We start from the raw sequence: 14,666 nt of genomic DNA on the forward strand, positions 1-14,666 counted from the left end.
AAAGGATTACATAAGATGATGTGATCCCTTTTCTCTTCCCTCATCTTCTACTAATCTTGTCAATTTCCTCTCTTAATCAATTGGCATTATACAACAAAACCTTCAAAATGGTGTAGAATTACTCCAGAATCTACCAAAATTTTGATTTCAAATCACAAGAAGACCCTTCCAGACTTTCCTTTTAATCTCCACAGGAGCAAAGATTCTAAAAAAGTTGGCCACGAATCTTTCCCAAAGTCTCGATTCTCTTCTTCTTACAGCAGTGTTACTTATTGGCCATGAATCTTTCCCAAAGTTGGCCATGAAGATATTCTGGTGGATTCCTCTTCTAATGCAATTCCTGTTCAGATCAATTACGTGTATCTTGAGTGTTTCCTTAGCAACTGGGATCAAATGATTGCAGATATGAAAGATATACGAAAGATGTATGTCGGAGGAAGGAGGAGATGGAATGGAGAGATTTTGCATGAAAAGAGCTTACTTCGTAGGGTGAATTTGTGAAGGGGTTTCGTTCTGTAAATTTAATGTAAAAAAAAATATATATATACATCAACAACCTTGTTTTTATACACATGGTTAGATCATAACTTATTACTGCATGCTACAATTGCAGCAAATATATATACACATCAATAACCTTGTTTTTATACACATGGCTAGATCATAACTTATTACTGCATGCTACAACTGCAGCAAATAAAAATCTCTCATTGGACTTACTACTTCTACTTGTGTGGTTGCCACCATTGTGCTAAAAACATATACACTTTTGAGCATAATTTAGTTGATGTTCTCTAGCAGTCATGTTCCTATTGTTCCAATCATGAGCATGGTTTTAGAATGTTGTAGATATTTTACAATTATAAAATTATAAAAATCCGAAATGATATATAATAACTTAGAAGAGAAAAAAAAAAAAAAAAAAAAAAAAAAAAAGGGGTAGTTACATGATTAAGCTACTTTTAATTTCCTTTGCAAGAGTAGCCACTTCATTCTTCAATTAACAAAACTAATTAAATCTGTCTTAACTAATCAAGACAATCGTTTTTTTTTTTTTGGACATTTTGCCCTCAATCATATTGACATATATTAAACAACCACCATGCATCTTTTGTTTTATTTTTCATTGCTTTCATGGTTGCCTAATTTGTTAGGGGTAAAAATATTTGAAAGAGATGAAAAAATTGTTGTTTTGATTAGTTCTATAAACCCCAACGTCATTTTTAACTAGTTTTGCTAAGTGAAACATTGAATAGTTACTTTTGTAAAATGAAACTTAAAATAGCTAATCATATAGTCATATTATATTATTATTATATTAAACTATTATCGTATAATATAGAAGTAAAACTTCCAGTTAGTTATAGACTATCTTTCATTAAACAAAAATATCATTCACACAAAGTAACATACCCCTATGCTATAGAATGCACCATTCCATGCAAAGTATAAAGCACCCCCTTAAAAACCTGACCAAAATATCCTCACTTCAAAGTAACACAACATTCCACCAAATGATGCACCATTCAAAACAAACACCCTTAATAGCCCACCATTAATAAAAATAAAAATCATATTATTACAGAAAATCACAATACAGTTTATATTATTATATTATTATCATTATTAAGAGAGATCAACATGCTCTGAGTTATGAAAATTCAACTACTCGGTTCGGTTCAAGGGGACAGAAGAAACAAGTAATTAAGCAAGCAACTCCCTCTACACGTATTTCACATTTTAAAATAAAATGATGAAAACTAAGTATTGAAAGATTCCTGTTTGTTTGTTGATGCCAAAGTCATTTGCAAAGCAAGTAATAATCAATTATCTGTTGTGAAAGCTTTCCTGCAGCTCTTACACATTAAGATCGTTAGTCATCCTGCCAGGCATGACGACCTTGGATGTTTCGTCCATGGAGAAAAAGAGAATATGGATGCTTGAACACAAACTTTAGTCAGTTGTGGGTGGTTTAAAACTAAATAATGTGTTCGAAAATAGAAAATTATAATCCCTACGTGTCATAAAGTTGTAAGGCAAAATAAATCCTACTTGCGGAATCCGACCCATTTACGTGGGTGGACTTATTCCGCAAATAAAATGTACCGTATTTTTCACGTTGTTTGTTTGCTGGAATAAATGTGGAATGAGAAAAAAAGAGTGGAAAAATTCTTAACGAAGTAAACTTTTTCCTTTAGATCCTAAAAGTGTAGTTTAGTTGTTTGAGGTGGAAAAATGAAAAAATTTTCTTAATTTTTCCACCCCAATTTTTTTTAAACCCCATAAAACGTGTGATACTCTATATGAAAAAGTGTGAAAAAGTAAAAAGTGAAACTTACAATTAACATGTTTTCACAAAATCCTTTCATTTTATTTTATTCTCCTCCACCTCACTATATATAGGACCCACATGTTTTTTTTTTTTTTCACCCATTTTTTCACATCCCACATTTGCAAACAAACGTAGCAAAAATGATTTTTCCCACAACTCTTTTTCTTCTTGGCACTGTTTGTTTGTAAAGATGGAGTAGAAAAAAAAATGGTGGAAAAAATAAATATGTGAGTCCTATATATAATAGGTGACTGAGAAGAAGAAAAAAAAAGAGAGGAGATTTTGTAGAAAATATTAAATGTGGGTCCTATTTTGTTATTTTTTTTACAAAAATTCACCTATTTTGTGGAATTTTAAAAATGCATGAGATGAAAAATTAAAATGCCACCTCAAAAGACAAGTTTTCTTGATTGTCAACTTTTTTATCCCAGTGGCCTGGGCCAATATATCATTGTGAACTGCATGATTGAATACGTTTGACATCGATTCCATTTGCTTATTGGTGTTCTTCCAATATGTAAATCAATCACGTCGAATTCACTTTGGGCCATGGCAGTGGATTGGGGTGACAATGAATACATTTTTTTCCTACCCCACCTTTATTCCAACAACCAAACAGTGCTCTAATGACAAGGTGGCCTGGGCTAATATTGCATGTGTAAACTGCGTGATTGAATAAGTTTCACATCAATTCCACTGGCTTATTGGTCTTCTTCCAAGATTTCAATATGCATATCTGTCGGAACAGACTTTCAGTGGGTATATTTCCTTCCATCACAATCTTCACCAACTTTTAACGACTTTTTTTATTTCTTAGCAGTGTCATGTAACCTATTCTTAGGTTAAGTTTCACAGCTTAGGACGAATGCCACGTTATAAACGTTACTTTTCCATCGTTAATTGTTGAAAAGTAAAATTATCATAGGTACCCCTACTCTATGAATAATTGCCTTTAGAGCAAATTATACTTGTATTTTCTAGGTTTGCAAATAATTATATTTATATTTTTAAAAATTGTTTTATTATATTTACACACTGCGAATTTATTTATATAATTTTTACTCGTTTTGAAAGAAATTATCAATTACCAAGAAAAAAAAAATGTAAACGCAATAAATTAAATTTTGAAATAAAATATAATTATTTATAAATATAGGGGTAAAAAAGTAATTTGATCTTATCTTTGTGTTAACTGTTAAGTACTTAAGTCTAAACACTGGAAAGAACCGAGATTTCACGTGCTCAAATGGCCTACATCCCAAAAAGTTGCCGACATGCCTGAAACGTTTCCCGTTTAAAGCCAAGGTTTTGGCAGAAAGAGAAAAGGAACGTTTTCCACGCTGCCAGCCGATTCTCACCTCTCGTTCCACACAAATGCACTTACACACTCGTGATTTCTGAAAGTATCAGAAACTGCTATAAATATTCCTAGACAGCAGTGACTGTCCAAACTTCTCTCAATGGCTTTCACTGGCAACAGCAGCCTCAGCTTCTTTGCCTTTAACACTTCTCTTTCTCTAAACAGTAACCAAGAAATTGGAAGAACAAAGGCTGCAGCGATGAATCTTCCTTCCAAATCTATTGCTTATGGTGGAGACACCATTGAATCCCTGACTGTTACGGCTAAACACCCCAGCAATTATATGGCAAGAACCCGGCCAACTCGATCAATACGTACATATATATGCATCTTAGATTCCGTTTGGTCAAATTTATTAGTCTTAGAGCTCACATTATTATTGCTTCTCTTGTAGGATAAACTTCAAGTGAAACATGCAGAGAAATGCAATGAAACGAGGGTTATGCTCCAACAACTCGAACATCCATCGGAGAGTATGATAATGGTGGATGCACTGCAACGCCTTTGCATCGATTACCATTTCCAAGAAGAGATCGATACGATTTTAAGTAAGCATTGCGGAATCTTTAATTCTTCATTAATCAATGCCGATCTGCACGATGTTGCATTGCATTTTCGCTTGCTGAGGCAAGCTGGTTATTATGTCTCTACAGGTATACTGATCTAGCACAAATTACTTACTTTTTGAGCTGAGATGATGTCTTAAGTTTTAACTGGATTATTATTAATTATGGGTTGGTGATCATGCAGATGTCTTTCACAAGTTCACCGATAAGAAAGGACAGTTCAGAGTAGAATTAAGTGAAGATGTGAGAGGCTTGAAGAGTTTATATGAAGCTTCACATCTGGGAATACAAGGAGAAGATACACTTGAAGAAGCCAGAGAGTTTGCTCAGAGACATCTAAAGGCTAAGATTGGAACTCTCAAAACAGAACTGGCTAGACCTATTGGGGAAACATTAGATCATCCCTATCATACAACCTTGGCAAGATTCTGTGTCAGACGGCACCTAATGAATTCTCATGACACACATGGATGGATCAGTCCTGTACAAGAACTTGCAAAAATGGACTTTAACATTGTTCAGTCCTTACATCAACAAGAACTCTTCCATATCTTTGAGTAAGTAACACAATCATGTTAAATTCTATGATATGAATTGGTTCCTAGCTTATGGTCGTTTGAAAGATCACTGTTCCCCTAACTAATGATCACGTGAATTAGGTGGTGGAGAGACTTGGGTCTATCAAAGCAGTTGAAATTTGCAAGAGATCAACCATTAAAATGGTTCTTATGGTCCATGACAGCTCTCTCAGATCCAAAACATTCACAGCAACGCATTGATCTCACGAAACCTATCTCACTCGTCTACATAATCGACGATATTTTCGATGTCTATGGGACACTTGATGAACTTACTCTCTTCACTGAAGCAGTGAACAAGTACGTAAGCTTGCCGTATATGTTTGTGTTGGGAAAATTGTCTCACATTGGTTACTCTGAGACCTTCCATTTCGGTTACTAATTATTGATTTTCATCGCATGTAGATGGGAACCTGCACTTATTGATCAACTCCCTGATCATATGAAGATCTGTTTCAAGGCACTTGACACCATAACTAATGAACTCAGTGATAAAATCTTCAGAGAACATGGGTGGAACGCCACTGGCACCTTACGAAAAGCAGTATGAAGCTATTCTCAGAACCCAGTTGTGAATTATAAAGATTGTGGTTATGAAATTAATTGCTATTTTTTTTATCTAAAACCTGCTAATTTCTTGTAGTGGGCAACCCTCTGTGATGCATTTCTAGTAGAAGCCAAATGGTTTGCTCATAAACAAGTGCCTTCGACAAAGGATTACTTAAGCAATGGAACAATAAGCTCAGGAGTGCCTTTGGTGCTGCTTCATTTGTTTTTTCTATTGGGTGAAGGTCTAACCAAAGAGAGCATTGGTCTTATGGAACAAACACCAGCCTTGGTATCTTGTCCTGCAACAATTCTTCGTTTGTGGGATGACCTGGGTAGTGCCAAGGTAATGCAACACGATTAGCTATATGTCTTTTCAACTCTATTTGGTTGCATTTGAAGAGATGAGAGAACAATTTCCCCTAAAATGGAATTGTTTGTACTCCTTCACTAACCCATTAAGTTATCTTTTCTGATTGATTGATAGGATGAAATCCAGGAAGGTCATGATGGATCATACATGGAATGTTACATGAAGGAAACATGGAGTTTCTTCCATTGCAAGTTCTCAAGATCATGTCTTTGATATGATTTCAAATTCATGGAAAGAAATCAATAGAGAATGCCTCTCTTCAAGCCCATTCTCACACTCCTTCAAAAGGGCCTCATTAAATTTTGCAAGGATGGTTTCTGTGATGTATGATTACAATGAAGACCAATGCCTTCCCACACTTGAGAAATATATCAACTCCTTGTTGTATGAGAATGTTGCTTTGTAATAGAATTCTACCTACTTGCTTTACGAAAGAGAAAAGAAGGAGAAATCCAAGTGAGAAATCCACCTACTTGGAACCCTAGAAAAATATGAGGTGGAGGTGTGTAATAAATTAATTGTTTATTATATAGTTTAATAAAGTATGTTTATAGCTTTCGATTAATTCATCTTGTCATGCATGCATGCCTAGCTAATAATACGTAAGAATTAAATCACGCCCTTTTCCAATCCAAAATAACCACAAAATTGTTTTGACCAAATTGAAAGTTGATGGTTTCGACTTTGAGTGTAACATCTTGTACATAAAAATAAAGATTTTGGATTGTAGTAAGATCGTTGTTGTCCCATGTACTATAACTTAATTACTAGAAGAATATTGCTCTTTATGAAATTATTGTTGTCCCATTTAGTTCTAGCAATATTAAGAGACCGTTATAGTTGAATGCTTAACGTCTATTTGACCTTCTAGAATTTAGAAGCTTAAAAACAATATTATTCTCATCTAAAAAAAACCGTATGAAGTACCAATTTTACACTTGTATTCTTATCATTTGTGATTAAAAAAAAATTAACTTCCTAAATTCTCTATTTTTTCCCCCACTAGGAAAAGAAACTTCATAAAATTGATAATGTCAAATTAAACAGTAAATAAATAAAAATCCAATGAGAGTAGGAACTTCCTAAAGTTGAAAACATTGGATTGGAAAGGAAATAACAAAAACTAAAAAATAACACCAAATTGAGTTCTAAATGGATTTTTAGGATCAATTCTTCACAAGAATCCATGAAATGCTTTGGTGGTTTTATTCTTTGAAATATGATAACAAGCGGACAAACCAAAACCATGGCAGTCGGAACTTATAAAAAGTGCACTTTCTCTCCCACCGTCACTTTTTCCATTTACGAACTTAATAAAGTTTAAAATGCTTCGTGGACATTCTTGTTAATGAGTCTCCTTACTTGAAGTTAGATTGACAAAATTCGAACGGTCTAGTTCTAGGTATAGCTTTCGCAAGGACGAGAAGGCTTTAAGAGCTTTGTTAGAATCCTCATCCGAGCGAACTTGGCTATGACTGAGTTATAGGAGAACACGATGGTTTTGTTGACATAGTCGTTGAATAAGGTATAAGGCAAATGTTGGTTGGGAACCATCATTTCATGAAGGTTGATGAAACTTGTTTTAGAATAGATGTCAAATTAAAATCCTCATGTAAGTCCATTAGAGAAGCTACGGTATAAATAAAATGACTATGTGAAAATTGGTGACAGGTAAAAAATTTGGAGGAAGAGTTAGGGGAGGGTGTCTGCTAAGAAGAGAACACAAGGGAGAGTCAGTGTACAAAAACTCAGGGACACTCATGCTGAAACATTTAAAAACTTTGGAGTTTTTCAAATCGAGTTTGATTAAATGGATTAGTATTGCTTAAACGGGTTTTCACCTAAATTTTTTTTTTTTTTTGTTAAAATTTGTTATTTTAATCTCAGCCATTGGTTTAGTACTTTCCATGTGTTGTATGTGGTGTTGCACTACTGTGCACAGTAGAGAGATTTGCACAACAGACGATTTTTTTTTTCCAAGTAGAAGATGGGTGAAAGGGGTGGGGACGGTGGGCGGAGAGATTTAAGGCAGTTTTTCGCGAGGTGAAGGTAAAAGATGGATGAAATGGTTGGGTATATGAGGGTTTAAAAATGATATTTATGTCATTTGTAATCAAAATAATATAGATATTTTACACATGAATTAATAGAAGTTACAAAATCTTGAAAAAAATGATAGAGGTGTACAACTTGTAATTTCGAGAATTTTTTTTTTTTTTTTTTTGGTAGAACATGGAATCTCTAATGAGTCTAATCTAAGAAAGTAAAGCCTCCATCCCAAAGTTCCACTAAAGCATCAGTCTATAATTTTCTCTCTTATATATTATTAGCGATGGAGTTATTACATAATGGGGGCGCCAGCGGAATCGTTTAAAGCACTAATGCCGTTTAATTAATATAATTTTTTTGTGGTAAAATAATTAATTAATTAACTAAAAATCGAAAACTGGAAAAACGGTATTTAATAAGTTCCGAACTCCGATGGCCATAACTCCAGAAGTCCAAACCCCATTCCCCTGCTTCGTTCCTGTGGCCACTGAGGTTCCCGAAGATTGAAAGAAGCAAAGAACTCAGCGACGAGAACCAGGCTATCTTCCTTTTCTCATCGATTACAGCATTGGGCGGAGTGACTATCTCCGTTCAGACACCGAGAACTTAACTACTTGGTAAGTGCTTCTTTCGTTTAGATGCATTATACGTGTTCGATAAAAGGTTGCTTAGAACTTCAAAGAATCTAAACTTGAAAAATCACCATATCCAAAAGACACTAAAAAATAACCATATCAATTTGGAGTCTCAGTTTCTCTAATGCCTGAATATGTTCCGTTCCCACTATAGATATCACAGCACCAACTCTTTTGTTTGATTGGATTTACCAAAACCTGAAGAACAAAATCTTTGGCAGTTTCTAGCCTTTTCCATTGGGCATTGAGAGAACATTGGTGTACAACGTAGAAGTGATTTTTATGTACGCTTGTAAATGCGATCTTCGAAAAGCAAAAAACCAAGGATCAGGGGAATGACGTCTTTGCCTCGTGTTAGATTAGGTTTTCAAGTTCGGCTCGACTGTTCACCTCAGTTCTTCTCATCTTTCTCAAATTCCGAGTCCCTGAACCTGCGTCCCATTTGTTCGTGGTCCCGGTGTTGCAAATGCATTTTCTTTCCAAGCAACCTTATTTCAGATCGAATTGAGCAAAAGAAGTGGTAAAGCATGATGTCATCTTTCTGTTTGACAGAATTTCCATCTCTCTTTTACTGTGTGGTCACGTATTTCTATTTTTCACAAAGCTGCATATGTTACTAGAAGGCTGTGATTGTCAATTTTTTTACTTAAAAGAATTCCTTTGTTATTTGAACAACCCCATGCATGTATTGGGGACTCTATCTTGTATGCTGGTCCCTTTGAAGTGGGTGTACGTTGGCAACTTGTTTCATGTGTTAATGAAACTGTGAAGACATAACCTGTGGCAAATAACTTGATTGGAGAATCTGTCTTGCACTTGGGATTACCACTCACACTCCTTGTTATTATGTACATAGGCAAATATCAATCTTACTTTTATCATTCTGTTACATGTGGAATTATCACTCTTAATTTTTTTCTCTATCTGCACAGAGGCAACTAAATGGCTTCTCTTTATGGCCAGAAATTGTTTCTGATGCCAAGTTCAGAGCAATAGCAGAAGTTGGAAAATAGAAATCAAGTCAATGATAACATGAATTTTGTGGCTTTGATTGAAATCATATTCTATCCCTTTGAGGAAAATGTAAAAGTAAAATAATGGACTTTCTTTTTCATCCCCCCCCCCCCTCTTTTTCATCCCACTTCTCACCCCTTCCTCATTAGATAAAAGTCATTTAATAGAGTGTTCTTGAATACTGTAGGTGAAAAGAAAGGACATGGATGCTTTCAAGGCTTTCAAAGCCTGTGTTCCAGTTGCATGGAGCCATAATCTATATGTTACCTTGGTGAGGGGCATGCCAGGCACAAGGAGGCTTCATAGACGCACCCTGGAGGCATTGCGGCTCCGCAAATGCAACAGAACCATTGTGCAACGGAATACACCTTCACTTAGGGGAATGCTTCAACAGGTTTTAAAAGCTGGCTATGACAAGTGATACTCTTTTTTCTTCAAATGAGATTTGTGATTTGTCATCCTAATTTTTCTTCATATCTAATTCTATTTTCATAGGTTAAGAGATTGATTGTGATTGAGACAGAAGAGATGTATAAGGCTCGCAAGCAAAAAGAAGCAGCTCACCGAGCTCTACGGCCTCCATTGGTTGTGAACCATTCCATACCCGATTCTTCTTAGCAATCATGTGAGATTCTTCACAGGTTGGTTCCTTCACTGCTTCTTTCATGTTTATTCTAACGGCTCAATAAACATGAGTTTCTATGAAGTGGGCTTGTAACAAAATTTTTCCATCACATGCATACATTAGGTCATACATTTCAATATCTGAATCATTGATTTAAGTTTCTCATGATCATATTACGAATGGTCATCTTCTATCGTTATTTATTGTAGTCATGGTTGTTGTTTGAATGCTGTATCATAAAACCTTCATTTATACACTTGAATGGGATAATGCTATCTCCCAGACTTGGTTGGAGATTTGGCGTACTTGGGATGGTTCCAGTATAAGATAATCCAGTGTTAGATGTTTTCCCAAAAAAAAAAAGTTGTTAGATAATGCCATCTTCCAGACTTGGTTGGAGATTTGGCATACTTGGGATAGTTCCAGTACAAGATACATTGGTTTTCTGTATGGCATTTGCATTTTTATTTAATTGGTCTTCCCACCATAATTTGACCCATCAGCTGGAAAAATATTGTTATGCTTAATGGTCAACTATTTTGAGGGAGAATCTAGCAGCAGAAGCAGCCTTCTGTGGCAAGGAGAGTTTTTTTTTCTCCCTTCGCTAAGAGGTGCCGTTCATTACCTGACTGAGCAACCCCTCAATAATGTAGTCTTATCTTTGTTAAAGGTAGATAACCTAACTTTTCTTTAATTTCTAATGGAGGATGGTCTTGAGGCTCAAAAATGTTGGAAGTCGATGGATGCATGCTATCTATTTCACGCTTTATAATAGGTTACTAATTATTCACTTAGGGTATGTTTGGCATAGTTTCTGGTCCAAAATACCATTTCTGAGTCAGAAGAAACTTTTGTGTCTGATTTTGGAGTAACAGTATATCATCAGGTGCTGTATGGTAAAACTTAGAATCTCCCCCCCCCCCCCCCCCAAAAAAAAAGAAGTCTTTTTGAAACTAAAAGATACATGTTTGGATTGTGTATTCACAGACAATCCTTTTTTGGTCAAGAATGGACAATTCATTTATTAGAATAAAATGGGGGGGGGGGGGGTGTACTATAAATTTCCAAAAACCCCCACCTTGTTTGGTTCACTAGGTGGAAAAATGAACAGATAAGCTTCCTTAAATTAAGGAATCTGACTACTGACGTGTCACTTAACTTTTCCCATCCCATGCTTAAAAAAAGTCCCTCCAATTTGGGTGGGACTTCGTGGAAACTTAGATAAGCTTGTGGGGCCCTTTTTTTATGTTTTTCCTTTCCTTTCCTATTCCCCCACCCAGTACCAGTGGGTCCCACATGTCTATCTTTCCCACCCCCTTTTCTCTTGGAACAAATGGTTCCTAAGGGAAGAATTTCTTTAATCTGTGGATGAGGTGGGGGTGGTGATTTGTGAATATAGAATTTGTGCTGTGCACAGTTGTTGCTTTCCAGAGCTATAAGTTTTGTGTTACTAAAGACTTTCCAGAGCAATTTGTTTCATTCAGTGCATTTATTAAAGAAATATACGAGAATAGATTGGGCAATACATACAGGATTGATTCCATTTCTGCCCCACAAAGATTTTTGACAAGTTACCATAAAGAGCAGTAGTCATTCAATGTTCTTCAAAAGTTATTTTTGTTGATATTGAGCCTTTAGGCTCTACGAATGGATGGCATGGCAGCTGCTACTGCTAGTGCTGTCTTCCCCTTTTTTAAAATTTTTTGGGAGAAATAATGCTGTATGTGCTTGTTCGAGTACTGTAATCATCCAAAAGTTGTTAACTGCATGATTTAGATTAGTCTGGCAATATTTGGTTGAGGTTGACAATGGATGATTCTGGAAACCATGTCTGTATATGGGTGTTATGATTGAACCTGCAGTGTGTTTTCTGTCACTATATCATCCCTACTGTTGCTTTGAATAATCCATCCTGGTTTTGGTTATTCATGTGCTTTTTTTTCCTCCTCAGGGGTTGTGCAGTTTGGTGGACGTGGTTTGCTGAAGAGCTATTGTTTTATCAGTATTTTTTTGCTGGACAATATTATATTAGTTCTTCTATCATTACTATTGTCACCATTTCGAGACAAGTAGAGAATTGAGGCATAAATTAAGAATGGAAACTAGAGCAGATCCATGCTGTAGCAATAAAAATCTGGTTACCATATGAAGATCAGCACTGCATTCATGATTTTAAACGAGAACTGGAATTGCTCCCACTTGATTGCTTGTATGTAACGATGATGATTTCGTTTTTAAAACAGAGTGCACAGCTTTCAACAGATAGAAACTTGATTCCCTTGCTACCAATGCTCCTATTACATTGTTTCAGCTGGATTGTTTACACGTCTGAATGGGAACTTATTCATTGTTTGGAACTTTAGTTCGGTTAGGATTGATACTGCACAATTAATTTTTTATTTTTTATTTTTTTTGAAAGGTAGCTTGTTACTATGGGTGAGAACTAAATAATTAATATAAATATATGCCGCTGTGGGTGCAAACCCAGGACCTTCCCATGGGAGGGCGGGTCTTTAACTGCTTGACAAACCCATAATTGGCTAGTATGTTTTTTTATGACTTCATTTATGTTGTTCAAAGTGCTTCTCTTCCTTAATACTACTTTGTGGTTTGATTTTACAAACTTACTGAATGTTCTGTTGGAGCTTCAAGTTCTATTCGCCTTCGTCTGGGACTGATTGCTGTCATCTTTTGCTGGTTGGCTGTGGATTTAGACTGTAAATGTATTGACTTTTTCTCTGTTCTTTGAGACAATCCTTAAGTTTAAAAGGGGAGAATTGTTTTGATTTATTTTCTTGTTTTAGGTGGTAGTTACTTCTTCATTCTCCTCATGTATGGGTCTGTACACTACCACTTGGACAGGGTTACTGGCGTGGTTACATTTTTTACTAGCAGTATCAGATATGCTTCATAGAGTGTATAACCCCTGGCTGCCAAGTGCCAATAGTATTACTTCCACTTTTTAAGCTTGTTCCAGGAATGTCAAGGTTCTATGTCATCTTGGATGTAAAATGTGTGTTTAGTAAGATATTTTAAGGGAAAAAGAAGAGGACCAATTGCATGCAAGAAAATGTCACTGTTGATCTTAGAAAGTTATACAGTTTTTGAGTTAGATTTACTGTCACTGTTGATCTTAGAAAGCTTATTAAGACCTCTTTGTTGAGGTTTGACAACTATGTTGTCTTATATATTTCTAGAACAGAGAATACTGCAGCGAATTTCTTGGCTATGGGAGCCCGTTGTTTAGGCATGTCTAAAGTTTGGTGGATACAACCACCTAGAGGTTTTTATCCTTTGTGTTGTGTTCCTGTTGGGAGAATTTTTCCAGACTTGTTTCTTTAAATGCATTTTTTGTATTTGGCCAAAAAAATAAAAAAATCTTAAAAAGTTCTCACTGTCTTCTTGTTTTCAACTTTACAGAATTTTATGCCCAACTACACACTTCCAACATATCAACTTCTTTTCCTGCCTTTCCCGTTGTTGGAAATTGGAAGGGGTATCAGTGGATTTTAGATTTCTTTTCCCCTGCTCACGTACCTAGTTCCGTGTAAGAAGTTGGAGAACCTTTTATCGACATTTTAGTTTTTCAAAGCACCCTTCCAATTGTTTGACCAGTCAAATCGTGATCGATAGTAGCATTTCTATTGGTTATCGGTTTTCCTCTCGTTTCGTTTTTGCTGCTACATGAGATGGTCATTGTTGAAATTTGGACCTTTTTACAGATATGACGAATCTTTTTCTTTGGCACTGCCTTTGCAAGCTCAATAAGTTGAAATGCATGATGACTCATGGAACCAGGAAGATACTTTCAGGAAGAGCACATGGTTTGGCCCGTTTTTGACTATTTAATATAAGAATGGTGGAATTACTCTTTTGGAGGATATTATCATGGTTTTGGAAATGAGCTGATTTCATATGTTGCATACGTCATTGTAAGTTCGTAGACTAGGCGTTTATTAAAATTTACGTGATCAGTTTTAGGGTAAAAAATGTCTAAAAGGGTGAAAAGTCAATATTTTGACTAGTTTTGTAAATGCAAAATCAGTTTTGACTAATTTTGTAAAGTAAAACATTTAGTGACTATTTTTGTAATGGAAAACCTAAAAGCAGCTAATCATGTAATTTTTCCTATTTCTTTTGAAGCATTTTGCATCACATCATGTTAACTGATAACCCTATAAGGGGGACACGTGGGACGGGTTTTTGTTCGCGCCGCGTGGATATCGTTTGTTCCGGCGCTAGGTTGTGACTCCTGTGGTTAAAATAATCGAACTTCAAATGCCTTTAATTTTTAAAGACTTTTCTAATTTACAATCAAGCAACCTTTGTTTGATATAAAATTATAAAAAGGTCAAATTTAGATGTGCCCGCTTGAGATAAATGTGGTGTTAGGTCCATATATCTTCTATGTTACACAAGCTCATGGCACTCTGAGTTGGTTGGCTTCCCTTGGAACATTCTTCATGTGAGGTTATCATGAGATGTTTGGTGAAGTCTTGGTTGCCAAAAGGGGGTGCTTGTGAGGTTCGATCACACATCCCCATCCCTTCACTATTGGTTATCATCCCATGGTTTGCAATCGAGCTCC

General features: G+C 35.7%; 2 protein-coding genes across 3 annotated transcripts; both read left to right on the forward strand.

Annotated features, from left to right (window-relative positions):
- The first annotated feature begins 4,098 nt into the window (after positions 1–4,098).
- LOC149026619 ((3S,6E)-nerolidol synthase 1-like) lies at positions 4,099–6,161 on the forward strand. The gene is given in 7 exon segments (XM_089145402.1): positions 4,099–4,345; positions 4,443–4,815; positions 4,918–5,136; positions 5,242–5,380; positions 5,480–5,728; positions 5,870–5,922; positions 5,924–6,161. Coding segments are annotated over 7 exon segments (1,482 nt in total). The 5' UTR covers positions 4,099–4,134.
- Positions 6,162–8,214: 2,053 nt separating this feature from the next.
- LOC149026620 (uncharacterized) lies at positions 8,215–13,694 on the forward strand. Of its 2 annotated transcripts, none has more exons than XM_089154630.1 (4): positions 8,215–8,421; positions 9,641–9,847; positions 9,949–10,078; positions 12,030–13,694. In XM_089154630.1, exons 2-3 carry the CDS (start codon positions 9,656–9,658, stop codon positions 10,069–10,071), a joined length of 315 nt encoding a protein of 104 aa, XP_089010756.1. In that variant the 5' UTR covers positions 8,215–8,421; positions 9,641–9,655; the 3' UTR covers positions 10,072–10,078; positions 12,030–13,694. The 2 variants fall into 2 exon arrangements, with proteins under 2 accessions (XP_089010756.1, XP_089010747.1); XM_089154621.1 differs by having other exon boundaries at positions 8,221–8,421; positions 9,949–10,094; positions 12,030–13,691.
- Positions 13,695–14,666: the final 972 nt, after the last annotated feature.

This window comes from Hakea prostrata, chromosome 1, assembly GCF_041222555.1.
Source record: "Hakea prostrata isolate BN-2017 chromosome 1, UWA_Hpros_2, whole genome shotgun sequence".
NCBI lineage: Eukaryota > Viridiplantae > Streptophyta > Magnoliopsida > Proteales > Proteaceae > Hakea > Hakea prostrata.